Source organism: Accipiter gentilis, chromosome 2 (genome assembly GCF_929443795.1).
Source record: "Accipiter gentilis chromosome 2, bAccGen1.1, whole genome shotgun sequence".
NCBI classification, from domain to species: domain Eukaryota; kingdom Metazoa; phylum Chordata; class Aves; order Accipitriformes; family Accipitridae; genus Astur; species Astur gentilis.
This window is the reverse complement of record NC_064881.1, coordinates 12,138,372-12,165,374: the sequence shown is the minus strand read 5'-3', so window position 1 is coordinate 12,165,374 and position 27,003 is coordinate 12,138,372. Positions and strand designations below refer to the sequence as shown.

The 27,003-nt window shown below is 43.6% G+C and overlaps 1 protein-coding gene across 1 annotated transcript in view; it reads right to left on the bottom strand.

The window, feature by feature from the left end:
• XKR4 (XK related 4) overlaps positions 1-25,775 on the bottom strand; it is a 226,694-nt gene extending 200,919 nt beyond the window's left edge. The window contains exon 1 of the mRNA XM_049827568.1: positions 24,888-25,775. Within this exon, the coding sequence (XP_049683525.1) occupies positions 24,888-25,771 (884 nt within the window). The 5' untranslated portion in view covers positions 25,772-25,775. The remainder of the gene's footprint in view (positions 1-24,887) is intronic.
• Positions 25,776-27,003: the final 1,228 nt, after the last annotated feature.

Genomic DNA, 27,003 nt, shown 5'->3' with positions numbered 1-27,003 from the left:
GTACACTTATATATACTTGAGTGAAAACCACCATGGTTTTGTTTGAGTATCAGGCTTAATTTTGCCCTAGTAAATAACTATCCAGCTGAACAACAATACAGAAATAAACCTCAAACATTTTAGCATGGATTAGCTTCATAATTAATTTCCAGCCAGTAAGAAACAGTGATCACAAACTCACCACTTGCCTACGAGAATTCAATCATCTCATATCTTGTTTACAAAGTCATTAGAAACCCTATTCTATCAAAACCTCCAACTGTTTAAGAAACACAAACAGGAGTTAAATACATTTTTGCTTAACAAAGCACAGACAATATCCATGTCTTACTGTAGACTGACAGTTTTCATCTATGACCACCTAATATTAGTATTCATCTATTTAAAACACTAAATTATCTATGAAATTTTAAAAGAAACACTCATGAGATTCTAGAATGAAAAGCCCTTCACAGCCACTGTAGTTTATATTTATGAAGCCTACCAATTAATTGTTATCATCATCTGTATTCATTCTTATATATAAAGCATTTATCTTTGTACTGCTTAACAGACTAATGAGATATGTCAATTCTTTTGACTTTACAAAAAGAGAACAATGGCTTTTGCGAAAAGGCTTAAATAGCTCATTTACTGCTGGAAGTTGTGAAGTCTGGTAAAAAAATCCTCTCCGCCCCCTACAAAACCAAGAAGGACAGCTACCTATGATGCAGAACAGGTATCCTTCTATCCTCAACACAAATTATGTGATAAATTTCACAGGCAAACAGATATGACCACCAGAGGTGGGTCAATGTTATAGGGGAGTCATTTGTGAATGGGAAAGGTAGCGCTCCCACCTGAAATCTGGTAACAGCGAACGAGAACGACAGGGGTAGGCAGGCGGAATATCCGGAGGATGCAAGAAAGGGGCAGCAACAATAGCCCAGGGCTAGTAAGATAGAAGTAAGGAGCACAGGAGGGAAAGCCACTTGAAGAGAGATTTATTTCCAGTAGCTGACTTCTTCCCAGGCTCCCTAGGTTCCTCCTACAGATAGCAGAGGAGACGGGCTCTTCCAGGGTGATAATTCAAAGCAGCAAGCAGCTATAACCAGTCTTCTGCTGTCAACTCCCCTCTTGGAGGAGATTCCCTCCTTTAAGCTGAATGCAAGATTAGGTTTCCTAGGATAAATTCAGTCTTTGTGAATTCCCATACCGTAGATTTAAAAAAAATGTCAATCTCCTAACTCTCTTTTTAAAGGCCCTGGTAAAAATTTTCATTGACTTCAGTGGCAACATACTTTGGCCAATGCTGAGTACTAGCGAGTACCCTATCCTAAACGCTACTGTGAACAGACGGAAAAGAGACAATGACAGGGTGATGGGTAGCACGTAGTACACCTGCACAAAGCCAAGTGGCACCGTGTAGGTATGCTAGCACAGGACCTGAAGAGAGCACAACACCCGAGCTAATAATTTCAGAGATTTTGATCCCAGAAATATTCACTGGCAACCTTGGAGACTGTCTGTCTCAGTGCATCCTCACAACAGATATGCAGAACACTTCTTAATTTTTAGATCCCAGGGAGAGCTAGGTTTGACACAGACAACCACTTGACCAGCTATATTAATGCTGAGATGTTTCTACATATCAGAAGCAGTCCTTTCTTCACCTACATGAATGCACAATCTAAACCGATGCCCATAGAGTTTGAACATTTCCAGGCTGAGGTAGTGGCTGAACTGAATTTCAGATTGAATTTTGGGTGTAGATGCTCAATTTCCATCACATATGCCTTTTTTTTTTTTGGGGGGGGGGGGGGGGAGCATCTTTTCAGTGTGTCAGTTCTTCCTCCAGCAAATCAACTCCTCCAGAGCAGCATTATAATTAATCAATCATTCTTTCTTATTTGGGAGATTATAAGATAATCTATTGTATGACTAATGATTGCTAATGCATGTAACCATATCCAACTCATGTGGTCCTGGTGATATCAATGAACTTGTACTCTTACAGAGTGGGTATAACATGCAACTCAGTAGGCTCTAATCCAAAAAAATGTACAACTAGACAGTACAGGAAAACTTCCGTCCTTGTTGTACCCTATCACATTAGCTGTTTATTCCATCAAAAACCATGACAATCTTTAAAATCTGAGATGGTATAACCCCAGCCAGTAACTAAGCACCACTCAGCCGCTCACTCACTTCCCCCCCACCCAGTGGGATGGGGGAGAAAATTGGGAAAAAGTAATAAAACTCGTGGGTTAAGAATGGTTTAATAGAACAGAAAAGAAGAAACTAATAATGATAATGATAACACTAATAAAATGACAACAGCAATAATAAAAGGATTGGAATGTACAAATGATGCGCAGGGCAATTGCTCACCACCTGCTGACTGACACCCCGCCAGTCCCCGAGCGGCGATTCCCCGCCCCCAGTCCCCAGGTCCTATAGTAGATGGGACGTCCCATGGTATGGAATACCCTGTTGGCCACTTTGGGTCAGGTGCCCTGGCTGTGTTCCCTCCCAACTTCTTGTGCCCCTCCAGCCTTGTTGCTGGCTGGGCATGAGAAGCTGAAAAATCCTTGACTTTAGTGTAAACACTACTGAGCAACAACTGAAAACATCCGTGTGTTATCAACATTCTTCTCATACTGAACTCAAAACATAGCACTGTACCAGCTACTAGGAAGACAGTTAACTCTATCCCAGCTGAAACTAGGACACAGATGAAGTAGATCTGCTTTTATTTTTCTATCAGAATCCACTGCTGTATGTTTTATTGGAAAATAATTTTCCTTTCAACTTTGTTTCTTCTGTTTAAATTTTCCCTCATGGAACTTTTAGTGTTACATCAGACTATCAGCACAAGTTTTTCTGAAAATAATGAAATGAAAGAACATTCTTGGAGATCTTATTGCCCTCTAATGTCTGTAGACACTATTGTCTTTCCCACTTTCCCAGACAATCTGTAACTGGGGAGAATATAGCTCTATTAACCTTGCTATATCAGCCAGAATGTCAAAATCTGTGTTATAAATCTTCATCTTAATCATTTATGATTAAATATTCAGATGAGATTATGTGCAACCTAATTCTACACATCCATCTCCACTTCCCTAATTAACGACAGACAGCAACAGAGGAGGAAAAACAGCACCTTTCTGAAGTAACTAGGCAAAAACAAGCTTTTGTAGACAATTTTCATTTCTAAGCACGTATTTATTTTTTCATCACCATTTAAGAAAGAAACATGACTAATGACGTTATGTATATTGAATTATAAATCTGTTGCTCTACTATACATCGCTAAATATTGCCAGCATTAATCCCAGTAGCCCCAACACTCTTATTTTTATGAAGCCTCGCTGGTTTCAATTCTTCCCCATCTGTCAGAGAATTTGACATGCATACAGTGAAAGTTACAGAGGAGGTAACCTTCCAGGGCTCAGTAGGTAAAATTCACCCTTGTTCAGAAAATCAGTCTGAGATTTATGAACCTCTAAAGATCCTTTTAGTCTTTACTCCTATTTAGAACTGCTTCAGCTTTAAGCACCAAATTTGAGCTGCTTAGAACCTAATCTTGAGAGGGGCTGAGAAAGTGTACCTCATAACAAAACTGAAGTCATTGATACCATCACCAGATTTTCAGAAAAAATCAAACTGGAAAGCTACTAAAGGCATCAGTTAAACTGAGGCAGCCAGCTCAACCTGTAAATCACAGACTCTAAATGAAAGAGACCTCACAGGAAAAGACAAAGTCTGTCCTTCTATCAGCCTGAAACTGACTTCTCAGCATGTTTTCTAGAACTGTGCAAATAATAGATTCTTAGGTTCAATAAGAAGGAAAAAAAAAAGAGAAAAATGTTTAGCCCAATTAAAATCTGATCTTGGGGAAAGACAGAAGCAGGAAAAGAAAAATATATTTACATATTTTTGCCAATTCATAAATGAAAGTACCAAATTTCAAAATGACAAGTCACATTTTTAGCATGAAATTTCTCTCCCAAACATGCAGGCATTTTTACAAAATTACTGGAATAAACCATCTTCAAATCTGCCCCTTTTCAGCCAAAACTACTTGCTAAATGCAACCTGAATCTGTTATTATTTCCCCAAATGACATTTTCGAAACTTATTTGGGGAGGAAGCAAAGGGGTGAGGGGAAAATTGCCTGGCTCCATCCTCTGCTGCTTTTTCTAATTGCATTTAAATGATCCGTGCAACTGGTCTCCTACAACTTCCCTGAGGGGTAATATTTCACAGTCTAGCTAATCTCACTATTGAAAAGTGTCCTGTTTTTCAGCAAAAATTTTACTAGCATAAAGCACAACCAGAATAATTTTTGCTGACTTCTAAAAAAACTTCGGTTGGTTTTAAGATCAAGAAGTATGCAAATACAGAATATCAGCAGAATATACAACTCTGGATGCTTTAGCAGTGCAAACTAATCTGCCATCCAAGGTGCCTCAGGTCTACTCATGAGTCAAAATCTGCAGCTGAAACTGAACAATCTTTTAGCCCAACAACATTTTGTTGCATCCGAATGAATGGTAGTTACCTTTTTTAAAAGCAAAAGAAAAGAAGCAATGTAAGCCCAAAATTATTTTTCTGTATTACACACACTTAATATTTGATTTATTTAATCATTTATTTCTCTGGCTCACTCATGTGTCTGCTTTAGTCTGAGCTTAGTAAGCTCTGGCCCTGATTCTTCAGCTGCTTGTACATGTACTTAACACAAGTGGTGTGGTGTTTGAAGGACCAGAGTTTTGTATACATTTTCTCCCTGTGCGGGCTGCTGAAGCACTACTCACCAAACAAAAATCCCAACTCTTTGGGAAAAAAAAAAAAAAAAGTGCCACTGCTCACAGCAATTGAGTAATCCCTTTTGTAACTATTATTAGCAAACTTACAATACAACCTAATGGCGTGATTCTGTCTTCCCCCCCCCCCCCCGATGAGTAAGATATTACTTTGTGAATTTCTGAACTGGCATCAGTAGGCTGATTAAAGGAGTCAGACGCATTATGAAGCTTGTGGGGACTTCATGCGGATCCTAGAGCAGGGATGCCTCCGCTTGCGGACTAGTACGCAGGGTCACGTGCCCAGGTATCTTTTGTACTTTAAACCAGTTTAGGTTGAGTACTACTTAACCAGTTAGGGCTGTGGTACTCTGCACAAGAGGGAACACATTCCAGACTCAGTCCAAAACATCAGTTTATTTTTTTTTCAGACTAAATTCCTGAAGCACCTAGATTTATTTAACACCAGAGAAAAGGGACAGCTCCACGCCTGAGGTTGGAAAAACTCTAGTATGAACCAACCAACAAACATTAGTGAACACAGCCTAAAGAAAGCTCTTCAAAACTACTTGACATATACCTGTGTCATTACAATTTTGGACAAGGAATATGTAATCTGGCTCAGTGAAGCAATACTGTTCTGTTACTCAATTAGTCTCATTCTCTGGCTGTTGCACTTATTCTGCAGCAGCAAGTGAAAAATGTTTCGAAGTATAAAAATTAAAACAAAGCCATTTTCACAGTAACATGATATTATTTTTACATTTTGATTTAAAGATACTACAAATGACTACACACACAAAATCCACCACCACCTCAATTTGTAGGAACTGACGGAAGTCCTTTCAGTTACCCTAAAAACTCCAAGCAGGCAGTCTTACAAAGCATATGGTCAAGTATAATACCCAGGCTAGCTTTGGTCTGGAGTAGTTTATCTCTATACTTTGGATCTAAATGATATAAAGTTAGTCGCAAGCTTCAGCTGTAACAGTTAGTTTCCTCTGTCATTTTGCAGACACCTAACTAAACACCTGAATGCTCATGGCTGCGGAGCAGCCAGTAAATCTCACCAAGATTACATATCTAAACTGAGGATTGTACCTTTTGAAAAATCTTGGTCCCACATACATATTATCATAGTAAAGTTTAAGCAAAATTTTCTGGCATGCTGCAACATATGGAAAGCTCTAATTTAACTGTGGTCTCGGGGTACGCCACAGATATACAAGCTTGAATGCTATTTGAGAAGATATTTAGTGGAAGCTTAAATCATTGACTCTGAAGTTTTTAAACCTTCTGATTTCATAGCATGTGACAATACATCTCTGTGGAGCAAAATCAAAATGTAGAAAGCCTCAATTTGTTTTGACTGTATTTCTACCAGCAATTTTTTTTTTTTTTATCTGTTCAGATCATGCCTGGAGAATAAACAAAATCCCAATATGCTCAGACCAGGCTGTGAAATGCAAACTTCTATCTGATATAAAATTCAGAATTTTGAAGACAAAGGAGTTATGGGTTGGAAATTCTGGCAAAATCTCAATGCAGTAATTTAAACATAAGTCTCCTGGATGGAAGGAGGAGAAGGAAGAGGCCAAGAGGAATGTAAGCTCTCACTCAGTGTGCCGCAAGCTTTGAGTCAGTGAAGCCGTGGCTGTGGCCGCACAGTGCCCTGCTCGTAATTCAGCTGTGTGGGTTGTACTTAAACACACCTGCTAGCAAGTTACTACCTTGCCTACTCTACAGCCCCTTGCTAATCCCCTTCTTGTTCAGCTCTGCTGAGAACTTCCAGGGTGCATCAAAAGTTTTCACCTGCCAGAGAGAGTATGCACACCACATTGCCTTCATCTGTAAAATTCAATAGAGTACTGAGAAAGTTCCCAGGTCAGTCTGGCAGTACCGATCTTTCATAAATCCTGTTACACTTTATTCCATTCCACCCCTGTAACTGTATGTCTTTAGGAAAGTTTTTAAAGGCTTCACTTACTCATAGATCTATAGTTGCTAAATAATTTTATTTCTCAGCTTCCTAAACGTGCAGCTGTTCTCCTGTTCTATGGTGCTATCTCTATCTTAACAGATTCAAAATATAGGTGTAATTCAGCAGTTCTTTCAATATTCTGGAATGGAAATTATCAATTCCCTTTGATTTTACAAAGATAAACTCATTTACTGTTGCTTTCACTGCAGCTGTGGTTATTCCTATTTTAATACCATCATGTACATTATCTGTCTTCCCTTTGCCACCATGCTAACATATTCATAGTTACTGAAAAATGAGGGAAAGCCATATCTAGATTATCTTTAATATCCACCCTCACAAGATAGCAGCTCTCTTTCTTCCTTTTTCTGTCCCTATTACATAGCTTAAGAGTGTTCTGCTATTTGTTATTTCTTCTGTAAAGCCCAGCACAGCTTGGCTTTGGAAATTCTCACTTTATCTCCAAACCTCATGACCTCTGAGACTTAGTGCTGATCAGACAACTGGGAAGGAAAGGGTGCAAGGGGGGGGAAGGTGTCTCTTGCATATTCCTAAGTGTTGCATACATATTTTAGAGCCACACCCTACAATTTTTTCTCTTTTTTTGATATTCAGATTCCTGGCAGTCTTAGCATCATTAATTTCAAAAAAATTTAAAATTTCTTTATATATTTATTTCTGCAAGTTTCTCCTACTAGCCATTTCCCACAGTTATGAAATTTTGCTCTTTTGGGGGAAAAAAAAAAAACCAAAACAAAAAAACCCAAACACTTAGCAACTTTTTTATTTCCTCAAGAAACATAAAAGGAAGATATCTAGTGGGTGCTCGTCTCTTCTGTCAGGTGGCTGGAGATAGGACAAGAGGAAATGGCCTCAAGTTGAGGCAAGGGAGATTTAGGTTAGATATCAGGAAAAAATTTTTTTACTGAGAGGGTTGTCAAACCTTGGAATGGGCTGCGTAGGGAAGTGGTTGAGTCACCATCCCTGGAGGTATTTAAAAAGCGAGTGGACGGGGTACTTCAGGACATGGTTTAGTGGGCATGGATGATGGCTGGACTCGATGATCTTGAAGGTGGTTTTCAACCTAAATGATTCTAGGATTCTATTCTATGATCCTATGATCACTTTGTTGAAGGTTACTTGGTGTTAGCCATCCATAGTGTCCTCACTGCTTGCTGAGAAATTCTAAGAATTCCAAAACATCCCCATAAAAAACAGAACACTGTAACACATCTTATTGATACATTAGCTACTTGATGAAGACTGTCAGCTATCACATGACAACATCTATGATGATTACTAATAGGCTGTGTCCTCCAGTATCCATTTAAGTAGTTAAAATCCCCCCGATGATAACATCCACAGATTTCTGGAATGTCTACCCTTCCCTTCTCACAACAATACTCCAGCAACCCATTACTGAAGCCCAGTGCTAGCCCAGGGAAACCACCTTTGCCGACCTTTAAAAAAACTATTTATTTTTTTTAAACACATATAACCCCCTCTTTCGAGTTATCATATCACTAATAGTCAGTAGTATAGCAGCAGGTCTCTAGTTTGAGTTCTTTTTCCTCAGTAGAATACAGCATTCAAGGCCCTATTTCCAGTCATGAACCCACCTGATTCAAGTTCTGCACAGATGCTCCTACTTCTTCCCTTTTCTTGCACAGGTTTTTGGCAGGTCTCTATCCACGTTACACCTTTTCCTTGGGGACAACATTCAGCCACTGAACAGAACAAGCACAATCCTAGCAGCAATGTGTCATTGACAGTTTACTTTCTCAGCAGCTTAAGAGTTTTCTTAGCTAACCAAATTACTATTAACATTTCTATGTCCCCTGTGCTATCCTCCTCTTCCCCATTTTACTCCTCTTGCACTAATTTTATACATATATATATAAAAAAGGTATAGGGGATATATGATTTTCCCCCAGTCTTCTCCTCTCGTTTCTCAGTTTAAAGTCCTTCTTCCAGATGTGTCAGCACCAGCTTGAGGCCAGTTGCTCAGTTAGACAAGAAGAGTGCATCTTTAGACATCTCTTTCATCCAGCTGCACAGTAGCGGCTGGTGCTTCAAAACACATCCCTTGTAGCATTACGAGTTATGCGCCGATCACCATTGCTCCATCATGCGTCCACTCTTTTATCCCACTGGAACATAAAGGAAATTTCTGAACATCTTAAAGACATTTTAAATCAAAGCAGAAACACATCTACCACTGACCTAACGTTCCTTGCTTCCACATGCATGCCGTACGATCAGCAGACTGTTTCCAAAATGAAATCTCTGGCGTAGTCCCGCTGAAAGGCCAGGTTAACCAGGAAGTTAAGTAACAAGGCCACCATTACATTCACAGTAATGAGCCAAATCTTGTGGCGTTACGTTTCCTCATGTAAGCGTGGATTTATATGAAGAGAGGATGGCTGCCCTTGAGCCCTTCCTAGATCTATTCAGATTATACAGGAACTCTGGAGAAAGAATTACTCAGCTACAGCCTTCTCTGTAGGCAAACAGGTTGTGAGAGAAGCCCTGGCCCTCTTTTCCCCTTATCAGGCAGACGAATTTGAGAATGCTATAGAAGTAGGGAGGGCAATTATTTCCTTCCCAAGAACACAGAAAAACATGTTTCTCCTCAATCTCAATCTGCTCTTTTCCTGGAGAAATTCAGCCCTGGGCTGCATCTTATCACCAAGACAATTACATGTCCCTATGTATGACTTCATTATATATCTTTGGTATAAACACTGCTATGGTTAGAAGGCTTCCTAACAATAGGCTTGCTAGAAAATGCAGACCCTAGAGGATGCAAAGGACAAATACACGAAGTTATGCATTGCACTTAACATCTCTTGATCGTAGGCATCTCTTACTTTCAATGCAAACCCACTTCCACGGATGTGAACCAGAGATAAATTGCTATGGTTTAACTGATTATAGCCATAATCCTTCGTTCAGTGTTTAGACCAATTTTGTTTGTGTAGAACCAAAACAGAAGGAAGTACAGTGATGTACCAAGCACAGACCAGCCCAAATACAGCTGAGAAACAGCAAAATACTGAGCCCAAATACAGTCCTAACCCGAGTTCAGGTATGACAGATCTGTAGCCTTGTTCTAGTAGCACACATTACCCGTGCCATAGATGTACTCCCAGCTCTGTGTCTTCCTACTACTAGGGCTACTCCTCCTCTACTAGCGTGAGAAGGAACTTGTCTATTTTTAATCGTAACTATTTAAGACAGAAAGAACGACAAACCTTCCCAGCACAACCAGTAGCTAACACTCTGTGGTGTAGGGTGTTGACCTACTAGTGGCAAAGGAGATAAAAAATAAATAGATAGACAAGACTGCTTTAAAAAGCAAAGGAGGTAAAACTTCTAGAAAGGAAGTCATCCTCAGCAGATGGATCCCATGGGTCAGACAGCTCAGGAAGGGTAGGCACAGCCTTTCACCCACAGGATAAAGCAAAGGTAACTAATATAATGAAACTGTGCTTCAAAATGACAGTTTGACAAGTTAAAAGAAGAGACATGATTGCAAGGTGCTAGTTAACAAAGGACAGAGAAAATATTCACATGCTCTAAAGCTGGTCCTGGGCAAAAATTTGGATTCAGAACACAAGCAGGCAAACTCTGATTTAGCATGTAATTAAGAAATCCTCTCTGAATTATGCAACTTTCATTCACTTCTTCAGAAGATATGAGAACACTGCAATCACTTGCCAAGTTTGATCCCAACATGCCATGGGGCAAATGGAGACCCTAAACTGTCATATTCTATTTAAATCATATGTAGGCTAAAGTGAGTGCGATTGCTCAGTATATTAAATTACTACCAGTGTGTTGATATTTCCTCATGAACAATCTATGGCTCTGAATTATTTATTGAGGAGGAAGTGGCTTTTGAAGTGAACATTATTTCTCTCTCTGAGTGAGTGCTTGAATATGATAAAAATAGTTGCCAAGAGAAAAAGGAAATTTAGAAAGATACTTCTATGACTGACGGCTCCCAGATTTTACCCGACTCCTTCATGCATTTCTTCTCCCTGTGAAGTTTATAGGCTAAAATGATGTTCCCCTAAAAAATATTAAGATGTGGGACAGCCTGTGTCAGGAAATTGCTTGCAACAAATCACAGATACATACACGTTCAGTGGTGGCAATCAATAGGAGTCCTAGACTATTCCCATGGCTTTGTGCTTCCTTGCATCTAGAGTCCAATACTGCTCATAAAAATGCGGCTTCAAGGGAGCTGCAGAGCAGCCTTCCTCTGGCATCAGTTGTGGTACCTCACAGATCAAAGAGCTTTAGGTTGTAGTGGAGATGAAGGACACTTAACAGAGCATGGTGTGACAGCAGGAACAGGGAGAAGGACCCAGTTCTCCCACTGGTCCTTCAAGTTCTCAGACACATTTTTCAAACCCTTGCCCTCTCAACAGGAGTCTTCACAGGTTTTTGAGGATGGGGAAGTGAAAACACAGATGAAGCAGCAGCAGACTCCCACATAATAAGATAAATCCAGTGTGACACATTCTGCATTATGACCAAATTAGAATTTATTTGGTCAAAGAGGTATTCTCACAATAAAGTGCACTCTTGAGTGACAGCTGCAATATTTGAACTCAAAACAATTACTTGAAATGAACATAAATAATCCTTCTCTCTTCCCTTCTCCTTCCCCACAACTGTTAAGGTTGCTGTTCATGAAGAATTCTCCAAAGAATGATTTATGGCATGCCATTAGAAGACATATTTCTATCATATTTCTGTTGTTTATTTATTTGCAAATAGCTTATATACACTAGACATGGATCAAATCTTTCTGTAAATTTTCCGTGAACAGCTTTGAATGTTGAGTTTATTCTTATTTCAAGGTTATTCTTCAGTTTTCAAGGTGCTGAAGTTAATTTCTTTAATAACCAATCCTTTGTGTCTACTAATTAGAAATATCCGAAACAATTTGCTATTTAAATCATATGTCATTGCTTCTGATCCTTGATTGGATGAGTAATGAAATTAAGTAAGACCCATATGAATTGTGAATATTACTACTGAATATGTAATTAAGGTTTTGATTAATATTCTGGCACTCAGGCTTAAAATACACCTTCCATAAGTATTTGCACTAATAAATCTCAAGCTCAAAAAATCAGTACAAGTCATTAACACAGTCAAACTGAATTCGTAAGTGAACTTCAAAAGAATACTTGTAAGGTTTTTTTATGATGATGGTTATGAAGAGTGTCCTTTTAAGTTGGACTCCTATATTAGTACTAGCTGTCAAATAAAGCTACTGGCCATCTTTCCTCCTTAGGTGCTGGTATAAAATTAAAAATTAGGGATATAGGTTTTGCTGAGCTACTGAAAACATCCTGTGTTAATACAAGTTGATCATTTAAGCCCCAATTGTTTCAAAGCTCAATGAATCATTTTATGGAAATTTAAAATCCTTTAAGACATAGCATTATATTAAAAAAAAAAATTGAAATATTATACTTTTTCTTGTAATACACTTCTATTTCTTACTCAGAGTATCCATTAGGAGCATTTTTTATGCCATTACTGAAATATACTTAACTCAGCTGACAGTCAACATTTTTCAAAATGTTCTTCCCATTCAATACTTTCTGCACATAAAGAAAGCCAATCAGAATACCTGATATTTAATAAATAGAAAGGTATGGATGTATGATTTCATTTTCTGTTACAGAAATCTCTCATTTGTAAAACACTGCAAACAATGTTGATAACGACTTATTAATATGAATTCTGCAGCTGTAGGATATACCACAAATCTGGTACCTGTCCTATTAAAAGATGTTAGCCCTGTAGAAAAGTTCTGGCTCTTATCACAGAAGAGGATGACACCCTTGCGACAATCCACGCGCTGTGTAATAAAGAGATGCACAGTGTAGGAACAGATAGACTCACGGAGAAGGTCTGAGTCCAGGTCTGGAACTGACTTTGAGATGAGTTAGGAAACGCACCTGCTCAAAAACACCACTCTTTTTTGAACGCGCTCTTAAACCACAAGTAGTAGCAACTCCTCATTACTTGTATTACAGAAGTAGCCCCAAACCTGCACATTAATATCGGCCTCCTGCCGTGCTCAAAGGAAGTTCTCAAAGGAGCGGAAAGAAATCCTTCTTCCAAACAGCTTACCACCTTACCAACACAGGTAAGGCTGGAAACTGTTGGTACATTTCACTGGAAGAGGAAAGGAGACACGCAGATCAAAGACCTGCTCTGGGCTCTCTGAGGCAAGGCCCACAGGAAGAACCTCCCATGCCCCAAATCACAGGTTGGTCATGAGACCAGCATTCTCCCTCTAGAGGGACTATATTTTTTAACTGATGAGTGTGACCCTCCCCCCCCCCCCCCCCCAAAAAAAAAAAAACCCTCACAAAACAAGCCCAAATTCTCAAGTTCTCAGTCTCCCTGACAGCATCTGAGTAACAGGTCCGACCTGGCAAGGGAACGGGTGCATTTCAACTTTTCAACCCATTTCAACGGGTGCCGCGCTTTTACGCTCTGCTTACCCACACTCACCAGAAGGCTCTACACTGCGCTGAGCCAGCCCCTTCAGAGACAAACTTAGGGACCGATGGTGGGGTGGCTGGTTTTGAACCCTTTGCTGGTTTTCTCAGCAGCCCTCTTGATTTAATCCAGCCATGCACAGAACACACCCAATAATTAATTAATTCTCTAAGTCAATTGGATAATTAATGGAGTAGCTCTGCCACAGAAGTGACACTAACAGAATGAAGACAGGTTATAGAAAAACATACCTCTCCAAATTTTTATTTTTTAGGTGCAGAAAAAATAATGAATAGCATACTTAAGGACCAAACACAGCCCTTAGTTCAGTAAGGTAATTTTCATACTCTGTTATCATGAGTTCTTAATTAACCCGTGTGGTAAAAATTCCTAACAAATGGTTGTTGACTGTAAATGCAATCCCTCCTTTTGACACACGCATTAATGCACTATTGTAGAAGTTCAAAGCCGTTATTATTGAGTTGTCTCAGCCACATTAATTATCCTCTGCACTGTATTTGGCTTCACTTGGGTACATCTTTAATTGCTGAGTCCTTACTTACAGAACATCTTCGTTTAATATACTATGAACTCTGCTTACCGAGTCCTTACTTACAGAACATCTTCGTTTAATATACTATGAACTCTGCTTACATTTATGCTTTTTCCATTAATTCTGTGTTGAATGTAGTTTCCGCCATTACTACTGGAAATGTTGTGCACTCAGCTTATTTGTCTGCTGTCACCCATACATGTCATTGGTTTTGAAGCTGAAATGTCCAGTGCTTGGAAGCTTTGGACTTAAGTTGATTCTAGCACCTCCACTATGTCTGAAAACATTCCTAACCCTTGTTACCCAGGCCATTTTCTTTCCATAGCATGTTAGATCCAGTTTATAAAGCAAACTAACAAACAAGGAAAATGGCACAAGAGAGGAAGTGACGAGCTAACTTAAAGCAGCAGAAGTGGGCAGGTGAAGGAAATAGGGTGAAGGACAGAACTTTTTAAGCTGTATATCCTATTATGGGCATAATAAGCACAAACCCTTGAGGAAAGAAATCCTTAAAATATTAAAGTCTTGCTTTATTATCCCAGTGACGTCCATTACAGAGAGATGTTCATGTTTTCAACACGTTTAACTTAAAACATGTTTTGACAGGCACGTTGAAATGATAATTTGTTTTGAATTGTTTCCACTTAGATAATTTTCCATCTGAGTATCTCAAAGTATGTTACAAAAATTAAGCTTCATAATATCCATATAACAACTAGACTGCAAATACGTACTAAAGAACTAAAGGATAACATTTTCAGAAGTATGCATTGCTTTTGACTCCCATGGTGAGCCATTTTAAATCTTCTTCCCCTTTTAAGAAAAAAAGAAAAGAGGTAATAAGCTCCACTCCAATGAAAGTGAAGCAGTGACGTAGTTCATTTCTGAAACTCAGAGAGGTAAAAAAGGCAACCAAAATTACACATACTGAAAACTTGGGCTCCACTTGCTGTGGAGCTTGTGGTGAGCTGGGAGACAAGGAGTTGGGACATGAAGATAAGGGTTTTATTTCAGCCACAAAACTGTGCTGCTTATGTTGATAAAAATCAACTACAAAAATGTTATCAGAAAATCAACTCAGAGCAAGAACCAGGAACTCAAGCATTTTTTTTAAATTTCTGTTTAATTTACTTTTGCAGAGACAACAGAGGAAAAGGGTGAAACAACTACTGAGAGACATATCAAAAACACCTTTCCTCTTTCTCTTTTTCTAAGGTTGACTACATGAGACAGGGAAACATTGATGAAAAAAATGAATAAAGCAATCCTTCAGCTAATTCAGGTCATCTAGAGCTACTCCCATAAGCTAAGCAGGCATTTCCATGTAAATCTGTATTATGGTGCTGTTTGTCGTTATACTATGCACGACAGATGAATGTTTGTAAACAGAAATACTAGCAGCATACATTTAGGATAAGAGAGAGAGAAGGTTAAAAGGCAGGAAACAAAAATTAATTAAGCAGTAAAAAAGAAAGACAGCGAAATCTGTATTTGGTCCCATTTGAAGGCCCCAAGTATCAGGTCTTCTTCTCTGGCCTCACGAACGTGACATTTCTGTCAGCATGATAACACAGCTCCAGCAGGAAGGACAGAAAATGTCCCCATCCAGTCTTGCCCAAGCCTCGGTGCAGAAAGCACTCGGGGAGACAGGATCTGAGCCCTCACAGCTGGAAAGGGCAGTGGACTCAGATCGCCTAAAACCTGAGCAAATATTCTAATCACAAGGGACATTTTTTCCAGTACTATAAAACAAGGCTGAGTCAGTAATACTTGTCGGGGATCCAAGCTCATCATTGCTCATAAAGCAGGTTTAAACAATGCTTGCCAACTGGATCCACTAAGGGATTTTGGTGCCGCTCCAGCTGAGCTTCTGGTTTGCAGTGGGCTTAAATAAGAAATAGAAACTCAGGCTGTGTGTGCTGGGGAGCTTCTGGACACAGGCAAAACACAGAAATACAAGCCTGTAGGACACTTTCAAGTTGAACACTATGGTCCATTATGTTTAAGTTCCTCAAGAAACTTCCTAACAAGGCTGTTGAGGCCAATTTTCTAGATCATCTTTTCAGGTCTATATGCCTGAAGAACATCTAAATTCTGCTTTGCAGAGCTAACTCTATTTTAGATCTGGCACAGAAAGATTTCCATATAAAGTGATCATATGAAGATTAGGGTTGAAGAAAAATAAGAAGAGACACACCTCCAGCCACTCCCCTTTTTAAGATAAAAAAGGACCATGCATTTATAATGACAAAGCTTATTGTTCCACGCTAGCCACTATTAAGCAGTGAAAGTATCAGCACAGTGGTCTTTCGTTGTTTTCTATGCATGTATAGATCCCTCTGTAGAGAACTGAAGTCTAGTGCCTGATATGATAAGGTACTTTTCTTGGACCTGGTGGAACTAATCTGCCGATCCTATGCTCCACACATGGAAAAACACCACCCGAAGAAGTTGGCAGGATCCTAGAATAGATCAGATGTTTACACGAAAACATCCCATTAAAGTGAGTAATGTTGAAAACTGTGGCACCACTAACCTTCATTCTTAAGGGCACAAATCAATCTGATATATAGCAGCTGATAGAGATAAGGAAAACTGTCCTTCCATCTGTAGGTTAATTCACTTTTTATTCACCATAAGACATCTGCATCTTTCTCTAAAGCAGCTGGTACCGGTCCTTGGTGCATTAGTCTTCCCTAAGTCACACCTTCCAGTTTTAGAAGAACATGAAGAAGTTACTTTTGTTGTCACTTCACTGGCTGCCAAACTTCCTTTGAAAACACCCCACAAAACAGTCTCGCTCCATTTGCTCCAACTCGTGATATCAAATCATTTGTAACTGATAGTGTTAACCACCCCCAGTGATTATTCCTGCCAACCAAAAAGATTTATATGGCTCTCCATACAAATACCATGAACATAATGAACAGCACAAGCATGTTATCGAAAGAAAAGTAATGGAAATAATAACCTAGGATAGCAATTATTTTATCTTGGGGGAAAAAATACATTATTACCCATTTCAGCCATTCAGGGAGGGAAACAGAATGAGAGGGACAGTGATAGGAAACCACATCAGCAATTAGAGAACACAGGGAGATGGTAATTCAGGTTAAGGTTGTCAGGAAATTCAGGTGAAATCTCTTGGAAAAATATATATCCAAGACCAGGATTTTTTTAATTCTAAAAAAATTTTTATGAAAAAATACTTAAGAGTACTCCCTCCCCTATGAACTGATGTCAAACTGTTACCTCACCTTTGTATTTATCGTTGTTCAGATGACTACTCACTGCAGTCAGAGTTTATCTAATATTTTCTCTGGGTATCTAACATTTTCGCTGTGAGTTTGCCCAGACACACAACTCTTCTTTTTTCCTGCCTCCTTCTCTAGTGTCTCAAGCAGTCACTTTGAAAATTATTCAAGTAATCTCTCTCTTTGGTCAGTGGCTGAAGGGAAATAAACTGGAGTTTTAGGCACAGGGCATACAAGGATTATCTGGTATTCCTGTGCCTTTTCATAACCTACTTCCTTTTATATGTTCCCTCAGTTCTCCCTCATGTTCTCTCTTGTATCAGCCTCCTTTCATTTTAAAAATCAAGCAAATCAAAACAGTTCTTTTTACAGCCTGTTTGCCACTTCCACTCCTATGTGTCTACTTGACACAATGCATACAACTGACAGCTGTGCTAAAATAGACAAAAATGGCAGCACTTTGTAAATATACTTCAGCAACCACAAATTTCTACTGTACCTTGAAATGCAAGCAAAAGAGCTATTGATTTTGTCTGTGCCTGATAAATTCCTCCAAAACAACCTGTTTGCTGAAACTGTAAGTCACTGCTGTGATTAATCTGCTGTATATTAGAAGCTACTTAATTGGGACAGAGAGATGGAACAATGAGTGAACACTGTTATAAGTGACATATTAATTGATTTTGTTTTAATTTTACTAGAACTTTTGTACCTTTGTAGCCAAGTTAGTCCTCATGGACAAACATTAAGGACTAAGCAAGCTGACAAAAAGAGCACTCTTTCAAACAAGGTACTGTGATGTAAATGACCTGAAGATACGGAGCAGGATAACTGAAGCTATAGATCATGCTGTGATGTTACGCTTTCTTGCTTTCCCACAGGAGATGTGGACATGCAAACTGACCTTTCAGCACTGAATACTTTCACTGATGTAAGTAACAGAAATTTTAGATGAAACAACTCATTTGGTTGCAAGAACCTTCTGCAAGTTTACAACATTTAGAAACAAATTATAATGCGAAACATTTATTTGAATTCATGGTATGTACGTATAGCCATTCCTGCATGGCATCAGAGAACTCTAGAGTAATATCTATACATGGTGACACTAAATCCTCTGAAACACAAACCCCTAAAATCATATAGATTTCCCACTGGTCTGGACAAAGCCAAATACAAATTCTTCCCATATATAAGTTTCTAGAAAGCGTTCCATGTATAAAATATTAGTTCTCCTACTAAGCCAGTTGAGCAATCAGAAAATTTAGTGCTTAAGCAATCCTTTGAAAATCTGAAAACTTACGTAACTGATAAATATTCTCTATAGACAGAACTCTTGTTAATTATTAAAGTACAGTATCTTTCTTCTGAAGTACATCAGCATCTTTTACATGTAGCTTAGGTTATTAGAATAAACTGAATACAAAATCTGATTTGTATGCAGACTTGTAAGAGATTTTTAAGAACATAGTAAAGCTTCACTTTTGTGTTTCCAAAAAAAATTATGAAAGGCACAGCCTTCATCTGCATATCACTGTCTTCAAGAAAAAAAAAAAAAAAAAAAAAATTGAATATTTATTCTGCTGAATGTATTAGCAAAAGTTTAAATGTAGTCAGGCCACCTACAGTGTGGGCTTGCCCCTTCTAATCCTGCTTTCGCGGGGGGCGGGGGGAAAAAAACTTTAATTCTTGTTTCTGACAGCCCATCACCTTTCCTGAGTCCTAAAGACACAGCAAGCAAAATAGTTAGCCAGCAGGACTTTAACTCAAGTTCTGCAGTAACTCAATAAAGAAATATGGTATTGCTGAGTGTTAGCATTTTGCTACACTAAGAGACAGATGGGGAGGATATGCAATAATCTTGTCTAGAAAATGGCTATGATTCATAAATTTGGACTCAATGTGACAAATTATCTGACAGATTTCAAAACAGTGAGAAAAACTGGTGTCAGATTGAGATATTATCACATCTCAGTCTGCAGTCCGATGGCAGCTGGAGTTATTGACCACCTAACTACACTGAACTCCTACACTACTACTGAACAAAAGTGTCAAAACTATTATGTAGAGCAAAAGTGAGAAAACAAATGTACCTATTTAAGGATGGAATTGAGCTGATTTGAAGACATGATGTTTTTCTTAATTTGAACTACCTTGCTCACAGTTCCAGCTTAGGCACCCAGTCATGCTTAATAGTGAGCACCTGAGGAAGTCATAAGGACATCCCATACACAGTGCAGACACCATTTCCCTTTTTTTTTTTTTTTTTGGAAACTGTAAGAGCATCAACTGGTTGCAGAGGTGAAGCTTGTGAGTGCAGGCAATGAAATTTCTTTGGCGGATGATCCAGCCCTGTGAAAAATGCTTCCACAGGGCACCAGGAGGGACTGCAACTCACACTGCTTCCAGAACCCAGCATCACCTCTACAATCTTCCTCCCACTCTTTTTTGTTTGGGGTTTTGTTTTTTTTTTTTCCAAGTAAGAGCCAGGAAGGAGAAGGAAGATAGTGATTTCTTAGCATTACACATAAGCAGATTGTTGTGGTTTAACCCCAGCCGGTAACTGAGCACCACGCAGCCGCTCACTTACTCCTCCCCGCCAGCCAGTGGGATGGGGGAGAGAATCAGGGGGGGAAAAAAGGTAAAACTCATGGGTTGAGACAAGAACAGTTTTGTAGAACAGAAAGGAAGAAACTAATAATGATAATAATAACAATAATACTAAAAGGATTGGAATATACATCCAAGTGATGCACAATGCAACTGCTCACTATTTGCTTGCTGACTGGTACCAGGTTACCTCCCAAGCCTGCCCCCCTCAGGCCAACTCCCCCCAGTTTATATACTGGGCATGACATCACATGGTATGGAATACCCTGTTGGCCAGTTTGGGTCAGCTGCCCTGGCTGTGTCCCGTCCCAACTTCTTGTGCCCCTCCAGCCTTCTTGCTGGCTGGGCATAAGAAGCAGAAAAATCCTTGACTTTAGACTAAACACTACTTAGCAACAGCTGAAAACATCAGTGTGTTATCAACATTCTTCACATACTGAACTCAAAACATAACACTATAGTAGCTAATAGGAAGACATTTAACTCTATCCCAGCTGAAACCAGGACACAGATGTAGCTAAATCATGGCATCACTTCTCAGGGAACCAGACCCCCTTTGGAACAGATACCTGCCCTGGACAAGTGCCACCCTGAAGGGCCAGCAATTAACCTGGCATCTCCTCCTCCTTCTCTAGGTGGATTCCCACACAGCTAGCAAATCTCAGCCAAAACCCCTCACTCTGTTAAGAGGGTTATACTTAAGTCATCTCAGTATCATCTCAGCTACCCAGAAATAACTTTAAAGAGTAATTTCCAGACCTTTCCAATGCTTCACCCTTGCTCTGGCCTTTTTGGCTACAGAAACTTGACAGTTCCCTTTCAGGCACTTTGACTGCAGCCTTTCAGACAAAATGACAGCCACCATGGGAATTTCCAAGCCCTCTGAGCACCAAGGCAGCCTGCTCACACCGTTCCCCTGTAAGGCACAACAGTTGTCTCAGGGAGCTACTTCTTGCTTTCCAGACACCACAAGACGGGCACCATCAAGTCCTCCAATCTCCTCCTCTTGCCCACCCAGTTTCCCACAACCCCTGCTCCCCCCCAGGGCTGGCTCTCAGGACAACTTTACCCAGCTTCAGGAGCATGGCTCCCCAGTCCGGCCAGCCCAAAGGAATCTCATCCAGAGAAAAAGTATTCAAGGAAATGAACCAGCTCCACAGATGCCAAGTGAATGCTATTATCTCTTAACATCCAGTCACCAAGTCCTGCTATCCACTGCAAAATCTGAAAGCCAGGGCTAAGCCTGGGAAGCTTAGTGAATCAAAGGGATACTCAAGGGTAGCAGTTATATACTTTCATGCCAGGCTGAAAGGGCAATACTTTATCTGAATCCTACTGGCCCATATACGTCTACATAGTCCTTACAGACTATAAATTAAAGCACCCACTTCCCTTTTTTCCTTTCAATGCAATACAAAGACCCAGTACGTTACATCCTCCTCGTACTCCCCAGAGTCTGCTAATAAAAAGCTGTGTCTCTCACAGCACCTGCTTGGGAGAACAGGGCTCCACAGTGTGGCTTCCATGCCCACATACTGGTAAAAAGCAGAACACACTGGAAATATGGATAAGTAAATGTAGCTGTATCTACCTCTGAAGGCAGAATCTCATCAGTGATCATATTTTAATGTGAAATTAGCTGCCAACAAAGGCTTTGTATCTGCATTCAGCTGTGGCAAGCAACTCCTCAGAGACTTCACTGGAATTTTAACTGAGGGGCAGTGTTATCAGGAAGTCTGTGAACATCCAACCCCCGAAAAAGAAAATATGGCTATTCTTCAAAATGGAAGAATTCAGTCTTCTAAAATTTCTGGGAAAAAAGTCGTTACACCGATTTCAAAAGAAAAAAAGACACATTTTTATTCAGAACTGATAGGCAGCTTAGCTGCTCCTGCAGATCCCCTTTTTCATAATCTAGGAAAAAAAATTGTTTTAGTAATTTTAGATTGCCTATTTCCAGCATTGTTCCATGCCACATTAAAGACCTCATTCATTTCCCATTAGCACATTTTAGTTAAAATTAACACATAATCATTTTCAATGATCTGGTTTTCAATATATTTGTAAACAAAAATTAATCTTGATTGTAAGACAAAGAAAATCTTTGGAATTGTTAAAAATCACCCTGACAGAACTAATCACTAAACCCATATTTTTACACCTTTTTTTTTTTTTTTTTTTTAATCCAAGAACACTGGGATTGCCAGTTGTACCCCTCATTTCTCAGAATGGCTTCCTTAAATAAGCAGTTGACACAGTTCCCCCCAAAACCTTTGGCAACGGGACAAATAAAGGGAAAAAGAAAACCTCAAGAATTCAGCATTTTAAGAGGAGGCAGAGGACAACGAACACCAAATTAAAGCAGAATGAACACCAGTTTCAGAATATTGAGAATCAGGCACAAGCAAACCTCTCTCCTCATTCCCTGATATCCTTGCCCTGATGCAAAACCTCAGTTCTCATACCTAGGGCTTCTTGTCAGCAGAGAAATGACAGAAATATTACTGTCATTTTTGCTTGTGGGGGATTAAATACAGTAAGTAACAGAAAACCTAAATGTAGCTGTAAGAGAGCTTTAACCACTGCCAAAATAAAAAGAGAAGGAAAAACTGAAAGCTGAGGGGAAACACACAGAGAGAGGCACAGAACAAGGGGTAACCCACTGGGTTTTGTCAGTTGTGGGGACGGTGCCCCCAGCACGTGGGCACTCGTGGTGCTAACACAGCCGGCACGGTGTGTTTAGCTGTGTCAAAGAAAGAGTTAGTCTGCAAACACATACAACTGGAAAACACTTCAGACCATCTTCAGCCTAAATTCTCAGGAGGTGTTTGCTCAGGCCAGTGCAGATGTTACACTGCGGAGCAGAAGCTTTGGACTATTAAGTGTCCAAATGGAGACACTATTTTCCAGAAAATTTCCACAGATCGTGTTAGTTCTGATGCCACGCTTATGTACAGAGTTTCTCAGGGCTTGATGTGACCTCTCCTTTTTGGTGACAATTATTAGTTTTAGATGACTCCAAAGGCTCTCCCTTATGAGGAATATACCTAGGGAATTAAAATGAAGTCACTTTAATAATTATGAAGCGCTGATATGCATGACTGCATACAACTGACCACATAATTTGTATGTTTGTGGAAAACTGCAAATAAACACTACTAAGTTGCTGACAGACAAACAATTCTACTATTCTGTTTCACTGGGGGGAAAAAAGCATAACAGGCTAGAACATCAATAATGTCCTAACACACCTCATCAATTTAATATTCTGGTAGTCTTAAGCTACTGCACATAAAACATGAAGAAAAGCTACATATAATCAAAAGAGGCTCAGCTAGCTTTAAATACAAGGACTAGGTGCTCTTGCAAGGAGCAAATCTTATGTTAAAAGAGATTGTGCTTCAGCAAAAAGCAAGCATCTGGAGAGCTCTAAATCCCAGCCACCTCATCTGACAGAAGTGCTGTGCAATATCGGATCGCACCCTGCTCCACCCAAAGCCCTGATCTTTGTGTTTTCCAACACAAAGTCATGATGCCGGACTTTGTAATGTGTCACTCAGCATGATACACACTGTTTATTTTCTATATGGATGAGTATCAACATGAATTTCTATGTACAATTTGAGCCACTGTACCTACTCTTCTGCCTTTGCAGGACCAGGTCTAAATATTACATATTACAGACGTCATTCAGAAAGTCCTAAATTTAACTTTTGTTCAACTGTGGAGGTAGAGCATACAAGCATACAAGATCCAGAACAAAGCATTGCTTTTCATTCATAATTCTGTTTCCCTCTCATAGTTAATATCAAGCACACCTGTAACTTGGGAGTTAAGTTTCACAAGTTTAGAAAATTGTGGGTTTTATAATAAACCAAAGAACCTGGAAGGTGAAAGATACTTAGTTATGGCACGCCAAGATCTTTGGTCTATTATCTAGCAGCACTTGGATTCCTTAATGCTTAAAGGCCACAAGCAGAACGGAGCAGTACTGGATACCGCACTAATACAGAGCAAAGGTCCCTGTCCAAAAGGGTGTGACAGAGATTAAAAACGCCAGAGTTGGAAGTTGAGAGGAACAATGAATTAAACTCTCTAATGAAGTAATTGTGAGAAACTAATGTTTCCAGACAAGAAACTTGAGAGAATTCCTTTCCACCCATCAGACGAGAAACCCCCAAAGGATTTTCAGCTGTTGCTTTAGTGCACTGCCCCACCGCATGACCTTCTTCAACACGGCACCTATCTTCCACAATGTTATGTGGAAATTTTAACTCCTTATACGCTATGCATTCTGAACTCTGCACTTTTCAGGCAGCACTAAATGTGTTTGCAGGGCAATTGGCCTCCATATAAAACTTTCCTGGAAACGTGCTTAAAGTCAAGCAAAACTTCACTTTTGCAAACTATGATGTCACCTCCCTGTTCCGTAAGTGCCTTCCACAGCCTCCTTCTGCACATCCTTTCTGTAACGCACACTATAAGTGGCTTGCGAACGCTTTTGAGAGCAGCTACTCAAAAGTTTGCTTCGGAAGCCATTCCTTCGCTACATCCCCTATACAGAAAACGCACACGCGTAGCATGGAGCAGACTGCACACAGCGAATTTACACAGAAGTATCAAAACGCAGCAACGGGGTGCTCATTAACAGTTTCTGGAGAGAAACTCCTTCCTCGCCGTCAGTGAAGTTCCCCGCCGGCGGCAACGCCGCCCCGGCCACGTGTGCGCAGACCGGGAGCCGCACGCCACCGGGGTGTTCCCCTTTCCCCCCGCCCGCTCCCTTGCTCTCACTTAGCCCCCGGCCGAGGGGTCCCGGGAAGCCGAGGGCACCTCGCCGCAGCCGGGCGCCTCCCGCGGCGGCGGCGGCGGCCGCCCGTGCGGCGCAGGGCGCTCAGGGACCCGGCGGGGCTCCTCTCGACGGGGCGGGACACCCCGCGCCCGGGGGCGCTGGCGGCCTCGCGGGGTCCCAGCCCCCCACCCGAGCCCCTTCGCGGCCCGGCGGGCCGGGCCGCGCTGTCCCGAAGAGGGACCCCGAGGGGGACAGGCGGCCGCTGGCCGTGCGCGGTGCCGCCCGCGGCCGGGCTCCCTTTCCCGCGGCGAGGGGAGGCGGCCCCGGCCTCGGCCCCGGCCCCGGCCCCGGCCCCGGCCCGCGCTCGGCTGCTCACCTCCAGACCTGCCCCAGCTGCAGGATGTGGACGAGCGACTGCAGGAGCCAGACACAGAAGGCGCAGGACGCCGACCTGCCGCCGCCAGCGCGGGGACCGGCGGCGCCGCTGCCGGCCGCGTTGCTGCTGCTGTTGCTGCTGCTGTTGGTGGCGTTGCTCTTGCTGGCGGTGGACGCCTGCCGCTGCGGCGTGCAGGGGCGAGCGGCGTCGATGTCCGCGGCCGCCGAGCCGCTGCTCACCAGCAGCTTGCTCTCGGCGGCGGGGCAGTGCCCGGCGGCGGCGGCGGCGGCGGCGGCGGCGGCGGCGGCGGCGCTGTCCTCGGTGCTGAAGTCGTGCGCGAACCAGCGGAAGCTGAAGACCTGCACGGAGAGGGAGCCCAGCAGCACGAAGAAGAGGGTGAGCCCGAACCACCAGCGCTGGCCCCGCAGGTAGTAGTCGACCGCCAGCCAGATGTCGGTGCCCACGTCCGCGAAGTACACGGCCAGGGCGGCCAGGATCCAGAGGCAGTCCCACAGCGAGTAGCGCCGCTGCTCCCTGCCCAGCCGCAGGCACAAGGAGGACGAGCCCCCGCCCGAGCCCCGGGAGCCCCCGCCGCCGCCCCCGCCGCCGTCTCCTCCTCTGCCGCCGCCGCCGCCGCCGCAGCAGCAGCAGCAGCAGCAGCGGGAGCCGCCGCCCGAGCCGTCCCCGCCGCCGCCGCCGCCGCCGCTGCAGCACCCGCCCCCGGGAGCCTCGTCGTCGTCGCTGCCGCCGCCCGGCCCGGCGCCGGCGGGCAGCCCCGGGGCCAGCGCCTGCACGGAGCCCGAGTGCTCGGAGTTCTGCAGCGGCGTGAACGCCACCTCGCCGCCCTTCTTCATCTTCCGCCGCCCGTCCGACTTCGCGGCCATGATGCCTCCCTCAGCCCCGCCGGAGAGCGAGCGGGAGCAGCGAGCGCTCCTTTATCCCGCGCCTCCCCCTGCTCCTCCTCCTCCGCCTCCTGCCGCCCGCCCTCCGCCGCCGCAGCCGCCGCGGACCCGCCGCTCCCCGCGTCCCCTCTCCCCGCTCCGCGCCGGGCTGCGCGCCCGCGGGCGGCTCCTCCGCGGCGGCCGCGCCCGCAGCGCCGCCTGCCTGCGGGGAGCCGCGCTCAGCCCGCCCGCCCCGCCGCCGCCTCCGCGGGGGCCGGCGGTGCCGGGGCCGCCGCCGCCGCCGTCGCCGCCGCGCTCTGCCCGAGCCGGGAGCTGGCAGGGCAGCGCTGCCCGGAGCAGCGCATCCCGCCTCCGCCTCCCCGCCCGCCTCCGCCCGCACCCGCCGCCGCCACCACCCAGCTGACTGACGCCGGGAAAGAGGATGACCTCATCCCTCTTCCCTCGCTGCCGCCGCCCCCCGCCCGGCACCGGCACCGGCGCTGGCGCAGGGGCGGGGAAGGGGGCGCTCGGCCGCCGGGAGGGAAGGGCCCGGCGCGGCCCCCGGGGTGCGGAGCGCGGCCCTGCGGCGGCGGGGGCAGGCGGCCGCTCGGCCGCCCGCCCTGGGGAGGGCGGCGGGCGCGGCGGCCGCGGGGAGGCAGCGGCTGCCCCGCGGGGGCGAGGGAGCGGGGAGAGGCGGGGTGTGGCCGGCGCCGGCCGGGGCCGGGGCCGCGGGAGCGGCGCGGCGCTGCCGACGGCTCCGCTGCCGCCCCCCCCACCCCCCCCGGCGTCCTCGGCGCGGTTTGGGGTGAGTCTGCCCCGCCGGCGAGGGGGCGGAGTGGCGGGACGCGGGTGGTTGCGGACGGGGCGGCGAGGAGGGCGGCGGCCCCCGCTGCCCGGGCTTCTCCCTGCGAGCGGGGATCCCCGGACCGGAGGGAGCCGCCGCCGCCGCCCCAGCGCGGGGCCGGGGGCCGGGGCCGGGGGGCCGGGGCCGGCGGTGGTGCCCCGCCGGAGCGCCCGGAGCGCAGAGCGGGAGCCAGCGGCCGGCACCCGCGGAGCTGCGCTGATCCCCCCGCCCCCGCCGACCCGGCAAGTCCCGCAGGAAACGCTGCCGTAGTTCCCCTAACTTTGTGGAATGCGACGGCGAGGTGCGGTTCTCGCATTGCGCCGTGACTCACGCTCTCTTCGAGGCGTTTGGGGGGCGGTGGGGAGGCACCGTTTCGTTCCGCCACGCGGAG